Consider the following 7165-nt stretch of genomic DNA (forward strand, 5'->3'; position numbering starts at 1 on the left):
TTCAACACCCAGAGGCAGTACAAAGCTATGCAAAGAAGAAAAAAATCCAGTTTCAAATATGTCAGTTTTCTGAAATACAGAAAAAAAAAAAATTCTACAATTTCTTTCACTTCACAGGTATATAGAACCATAGAATGGACTGGGTTGGAAGAGACTTCAAAGATCATTTAGTTTCAACATCCCACCATGGGCAGGGACATCTTTCACTAGAGCAGGTTGCTCAGAGAGGCATCAAACCTGTCCTTAAACACTCCAAGGGATGGGGCATCCTCAACTTCCCTTGGCAGCCATGATAAACTGGAAAGCAATGGTTTTATCTGTTACATTAAACCCAAGGTCTACAGAGTTTACAAGGTCTTTCTTGGACAGGCAGTATATATATATGTATACATATATATACTAGCCTCCAGTGAGAGCTAAGGGAAAGATAAAGACATAGGAACTTGCAATCATTGGATTTCAGAGGTATATTGGAGACATGAAAATTTTACTTACTTTTGCCATGCTCAGAAGTAGAAAATAGACAAGAAAAACAAAGTGAACACTGGCATGCCATTATGCCATAATGCTGTTGTTTTAGTTGCTTTAGCACAGAGCAAATAAAGGCATCAAATGTAGTTTTTTTTCTGATTTCCAGTAGTGTTACTGCTTTTCCTTTTAGAGTGCTAAGCACAGTAGAAAAACCTGACAGGTATTTCATTATTAAAATAACCCAATCTATCTTCCTAAGTAAAAAAACAATGATATGGAAGAACAGCATGCAGAACTCCTTTGAACATTTTCTCCTGAAGTTGCCAGCCTTGAACTCAGAGCTATCCTTACCAATTTTTAATATTGCATTAATTCACAATGAAGAAGACAGTACTCACATTCCTTTGACTGTCCCACAAGCCTTTTCTGTCCTAAAGAGGTGACTGCAAACATGTCTCTTTTCCAGCATTCACATGGAGAATGGTATTGTAGTTCTATGTGCTCTTCAACTTAAATTTGTGCCTTACTAAGTAACATAGATATGTAGTGGCCCAAATCTGGCTGTGTTCAATGGAGAACCCAGAAAGAAAGAGTGCCTTACCTGGTGATTACTTCATCCACTGCCCATGGCTGGAGGGACTGGAGGTACTGCATCTGTTTTCTCAAGTCCACTTAATCTTTCAAAATATCTCTAAAATGCCCGCAAAATATCTTAAACAAAAATATACCCCTGCCAGATGACCAATTTTCCAAGTTATTTCACTAAAAGCACAACGCCTGCAAAGTAGGTCCAACAATATTGTAGTTTCTCAAATGCAGCCTTTCAGAAGGGGAAAGATATTTTAGAAAGTTATGCCTCTTATTTCCACTGTTAGAACCAGCTGTTGAGGTACCAGCAGAAGGGGGTGAGACCAAGTCACAGACCCCATCAGCAAGTCTGAGCTGCCTTGATGTTGCTTGGGAATGTGCAGAGTTCTGTACTAGTCAAAGTTCACACATTACCAATTTCACAGAAAATAGAACACCAACAGCTGCAACATTTATTCCCCAAAAAGCTATAAAGAAATATAAAAACCACAAACAACAACATAAATAAAAAGCAGAACAAAATTTGTACAATTGCTCAATAACACAGTTTTCAACGGGAAGTACAACTGTAGTATTGGAGTAGTTTAAAATTTATTCTTAAATTTTAAATTCTTAAAATTTATTCTTAAACCATCTGGGACAACCAGAGGCATGGTGAAAGGGAACAGTAAGAGGGAACCAAGTGAAAAAGTGTGATAAAACCAGCAAGACAAAGTGCAAGAAAGTTCTATTGGATGGGGATAGACTAAGGAAGCAGCATTACAATTCTTATTTCAGGAAACCAAGTATACAATAAAAGTGCTTCTGAAGGAATGCCTTGGGCTACTCAGCAGCAAATAAAAACTACTGTCTAACAGGGCAATATTTAGAAAAAAATCTAGGAAATCATTTGCATAGCTGTGTGTGGCCAGACCTGCCAACAATCACAAACTCCTCTTGATAATGTTCTGTGTCCCTCTTTATAAATGCTCAATTACAATAACAGTATGCTAAGGAACCATGAGTGCTATACTAGAACAGACAATAAATTTTCTGAGAGATTTCCCAACAGCATGCAACAGGCAGGCCTACCGACAGGAGATTTTTATTTCTAAATAAAGGAAACGTGAAATGCCTATCGTTTCATCATCCCAAAGTCTTTATGTCCATAAAGCATAAGACTTAATCATTGGGAAGTTAAAGCCTTTAATTTCAAGGGAACAGTGGTTTATTAGGCACAAAATGCTTAGAAAGATACTACTCCATCAAGGGTCACATATGCTAGGAAATCACCTTAATTTTTTTTTTTTAATATGGAATACATCAATTAAATTTTCTTTCCTGGGCTAACAAAAAGAGCCTTTCAAATGATGTAAGTATTTTCAAACAAAAAAAAAAAAGAAAAGGAAAAAGTAAAATATTAAGGATTTCTTTTAAATGACAGACTTCAATACTCTGAATTCAAGGTGCTGAATTAATAGATATGAGCCATTATTTTGTTTATCACTTAACAGAAGAAACACTCCCACATTACAGCTATGAAGTTTTTCAACATGATCTTAAGCAGGTTCAATCCTTGCTTTCCCCGTTATGGTATATTCTGTTTCTCAGACAAAGCCTTTTTCCTATACAATATGGAAACATCACTAAAGTGCTAGAAAGCAGCATTATTGTTTCATTCCCACCCACCAAAGAGCAATCCTTCTCCACCTCCTATCCTCACCTTCTCTCACCAATCCTACAGACTTCAATCCTCAAATGAGACACTGTCTTCTCCCATTTCCCTGGCCAATCCTGAAGTGCTTCTAGTGCTGTAAAACACTATTATTTAAACAGAAGGACTAGAACACATAAGAACTTCCCCCTTCCTTCTCCCCACCAATAGATTACAAAATCTTGGGGAGGGAAGAGAAGATAGGGATAGTTTACATCCAGCTGGTTAATTTTTTTCATCCAACTCACCACAAATACTAATGACAATGCAGGAGATGGCATGGTACACATTAAACATGTTAAATGCTAGGCCAATTTATAACAAAGGCAGAGCTGCACTCAGAAGGCTTCCAAAACCCAAAAGGGGCAGCCAGACATTACCTCTGTTATTCTGTTCCAGGAACAACAGTGAAATCTCAACATTTGCCTTTCAGGAGCAATATTCTCTATTAGGGCTGCGTATTCCTAGAGCTAACGGGCACATGCCTACACCAGGCTTAAATAAAAACATTAAAGTTCTCACTGGCAATTAGGGACAGCTTAGTCTGGAGAGCATGCTGATCATGTAAACCTGAAAATATGAAAGATTAATAGCTGTAGGTAGAACTCTCACAAAAAATGTATTTCAAATTGTTCACACTCTGCTTGTGATCTCACCACCATAAACTACTTTTACAGAGCTGCAAAGAAATTAATATTTTTATTCACCTTTTTTAACTAGTAAGTTATTTTTCATATGAAAAAGCCCATAGGTTTATAAATACCCTTTTAAAGGATCACAGCAATTTTGTCACTAAAAGCAGCAGCATTTGTGATGGTCAATTGCTTGTATGTCCTCTACTTCTCAAATAAGAAGTCTGCCAGGGTGACCAAGTTTATCCATATAAAGTCTTACAGAAAAAAAAGAAGTTCCCATTCTTGTTTCACCCAGAAACACGTTCCAATTTCACTTTACAGGCAAAATATTCTAAGTTATTAAACTGAAATTAAGGCCCCCAACTGTTCACTACAGAATTTGGAGTTGCTCATACATGAAGGATTTGGATAAAGCCCTTTCTGTCTGAAAGTACAGTTGAACATTTTTAGATCTGCTGAAAAGACTGCACAATTATTTTGCTATCAAATCTGAAGTAATTCGGTTTTCCTAGCCAATGCCTAACTCTTACAAGAACTTTCCAAGATGACAGTTTATCATGTGATATATCAATGCAAACACTAGGCATGGCTCAAAACCCAATCCCCAAACACCATGTATCAAGACTTCTGATACAAAGCTGTAGCCTCATTTCTCTTCACACAGAAAAGCAAGGCACAACTTCCCAAGGATATTTCTGGGATTCACATTCTCTGAATGTGAGAGAAAGAAAAAACAATTCTTATCTCATTTACTGCTCCTGTGTTTTGGAACAAGTGGAATGCATTGAGGAAGAATTTGCTTGACTGGATTCTGGTGTGAGTGTTTTGATTCACTGACCAATTGAATCCAGGTGTCCTGGGACTGTGGGCTGACAGTCACCAGATTCTGTGCAGTTGAGTTGAGTTCCACTTTAGTAAAGGCAAGGTGACCCCCATGGCAGGGAGAAATGATGCATCTGACTCCATTGATATCAGAGGGCCAATTAATTACTTTATTATACTATATTATTCTATACTGTATTACACTACATCTAAACTGAATCTGCACCAAGCACCAACTCAACTCAACTGCACACAATCTGGTGACTGTCAGCCCACAGTCCCAATACACACACGTGGATTCAACTGGTCAATGAATCAAAACACTCACACCAGAATCCAATCAAGCAAATTCCTTCAGGTAAATAATCTTCCTCAATGTATTTCACTTGTTCGAAAACACAGGAGCAGTAAATGAGATAAGAATTGTTTTTTCTTTCTCTCACATTCAGAGAATGTGAATCCCAGAAATATCCTTGGGAAGTTGTGCCTTGCTTTTCTCTGTGAAGAGAAATGCAGCTACATAAAGCACCCACTGAAACACACCTGAAAGAACAAAAGAGCTACTTTGTCCCTACCCTCAAATCATAGTGTTGCTCCACACACAACCACACCATTCTTTTAGTGGACAGGGAGGAAAATCTGCACTCAAGTGCATTAGGCCAATTAATTGCATTGATCTGGAGAAAACCATTTTCCATAATGCACCTCAGTAGAATTCTAACCAATCGTGATGGTAAAAAACCAGCTGTAATGAAATCTTAATATTTGAAAGTCATAAAATACATACCAAACATGTGATAAGGGAGACATTCAGACAGCTAGAAGCTTTTAAACAAAGCATACTCTTGGACTAAAAACTGGAATCTGAGTTCAAAGCTGCTGCAGAAAGTCCTTTTCCCCTTCCTTTCATGGGTTTTGGAGAGTCACCAGTAAGTTGCACACAAAGCAAATCTTTCCATCTTACTTTTAAGAAACTTCACAATAGTTTTCCCTTCTCCTCAAGAAATAAATTCAGCACAAGATAGTAATTAGATTCTTGTCCCAAAGCAGTTTAAGTATTTTAATCCTCTAAATATATAAGTTAAATATGTCCATTGCATATAAATTAGGGAGGAAGAAGTTTTACCGGCAAAATTCTTGATTCTCACACATATTATGTTACTCTTTAAATGCCAGGAGGAGATTTCACTAAAGTAGCACACACTGTCAGCAATAGAAGCATTGAAGCCATGGCTATGAACCACTTCAGAGCAGATGTATACAAAGTACCACTGAACCTTCAGCACTATGGCAACATTTGCTTGCTTTATCTTCCAATTTCATTTTCTTCTTCAAGAGTTTGTTTACAGTTATTGAGACCCTGCAAAAAAAGAGCCTCGATTATAATTGATAAGAACTTTTAGTTGAAAAGTATGCAGAGTAAGGGCCTCCCTCAACTCAAGCAGTCATCCACTGCAATTTCCAGGTCCTAATCACTAATATGCAGCTCAGAGAGAATGGAGTGGAAAAGAAATGCTGTGAAGTAAAATCCCATGGCATTCATACAGCTCAACATTAAGGTATGTGGACTCTGTTAAAAACTCATTGGTAAACTTCCCATGTCACTCAAATCCACTTCTACTGTTAACACCAGAAGGATGTGCACTTTTCTTCCTACAAACTTAAATTTACACTATTAACTATTGTTAATAATGTAAATATTTTAGTATAGTCAAATAACAGGAGAAAGCAAATCCACGAAGTTTGTGAACCAATTCCTTATCTTGTATACACCAGAAATCTCAGTGCTCTGTTTTCACAACTCCTAGGCACCACAAACTAGGTTGAGAATGGTGTTTTTTCACATTCAGGAGACCCTGAATTAAGCAATGTAAAAGCTTTACAAGTTCTGCAGCCTTATATACAACAGACAAAGTAGTAAGATGCTACCCACTAGGCAGATATTACTCTAAAAATACCCTTTTAAAGCAGGAAAAGTAAAAGAAATCTTACACAAGAGATTTCTAGTCTGCTATTCACTGAAGTACAGCTCAGTGGCAGTCTAAGAAATCACTAACTACACTCAGTAAATGCAGAAAATAACATCCTACATTAAATGAGAGGTAAACAAATTATCCATTTGTCATTAAGAGCATTTCTTTTCTTTACACCGTGCTTTCCATTACAGTGTCAAGCGTTAGTAAAAGGTCTGAATTAGAAATCAGATGTGCAGAAGATGGTAATTCGCTGCAGCAGCCTCAGCTGGGTCAGCACGGCCGCTGCTCTCCTCGCTCGCAGGTGCCTGCGGAGGCAGGGGCGGGCCGGCCGCTGCTGCCCCGGCCGTGAGGGGAGCACCGCGCCTCGGACAGAGCCCCTCGGACACGGCGGACACGTTCGTCCTCCCAGCGCTGACCTCGCACAGCTCTCCCGATCTCGCAGAACAAACAAACGAACTCAGAGGCCAAAGGCTGTCGCGGACAGCCCCTCCTGCAGAGCGGCGGGCCCGCACCGACCCGGTACCGTGTAGCGGGGCACGGCAGCGCCCGGAGCCAGGGGAGCAGCGCCCGGGGGCTCCCACGGCCCCGCCGCGCTGCCTCGGCCCCGCCGCCTCCCGCGCCTCGCCCGGCCGCGCCCGCCGCCGCTCACCCAGCTTGCCGCGGGACTCCTCCAGCTTCTGGATCTGGTTCTCCAGGAACAGCACGGCCACCCCGAACACCAGCACCGCCAGCAGCTGCAACTTGGGCGGCAGCATAATCCTGAGCAGCCCCATGAGCAGCAGCAGCAGCGCCGCCCGCCCGGGATCACGACATAACGCGGGGCCCGGCCCGCGGGGGCCGGCGGGAGCCGCGGGGACGGTGCGGGCGAGGAGGGACGGAGGGAGCGCGGCCGGGGGCGCGGACAGGGCCCGGCGCCGCCGCTCTCACATCGCCGCGCGCACGGCCCGCAGCGCGCCCGCCCCGCCCCGCCCCGCCCGGCC

The 7165-nt window shown here is 41.2% G+C and overlaps 1 protein-coding gene across 1 annotated transcript in view; it reads right to left on the reverse strand.

Annotated features, from left to right (window-relative positions):
• HS2ST1 (heparan sulfate 2-O-sulfotransferase 1) overlaps positions 1 to 7112 on the reverse strand; it is a 79134-nt gene extending 72022 nt beyond the window's left edge. Inside the window, exon 1 of the mRNA XM_036387414.2 lies at positions 6835 to 7112. Coding sequence (XP_036243307.1) covers positions 6835 to 6958 — 124 coding nt within the window. The 5' untranslated portion in view covers positions 6959 to 7112. The remainder of the gene's footprint in view (positions 1 to 6834) is intronic.
• Positions 7113 to 7165: the final 53 nt, after the last annotated feature.

The sequence above is a fragment of the Molothrus ater genome, chromosome 9 (assembly GCF_012460135.2).
Source record: "Molothrus ater isolate BHLD 08-10-18 breed brown headed cowbird chromosome 9, BPBGC_Mater_1.1, whole genome shotgun sequence".
In the NCBI taxonomy this organism is placed as follows: domain Eukaryota; kingdom Metazoa; phylum Chordata; class Aves; order Passeriformes; family Icteridae; genus Molothrus; species Molothrus ater.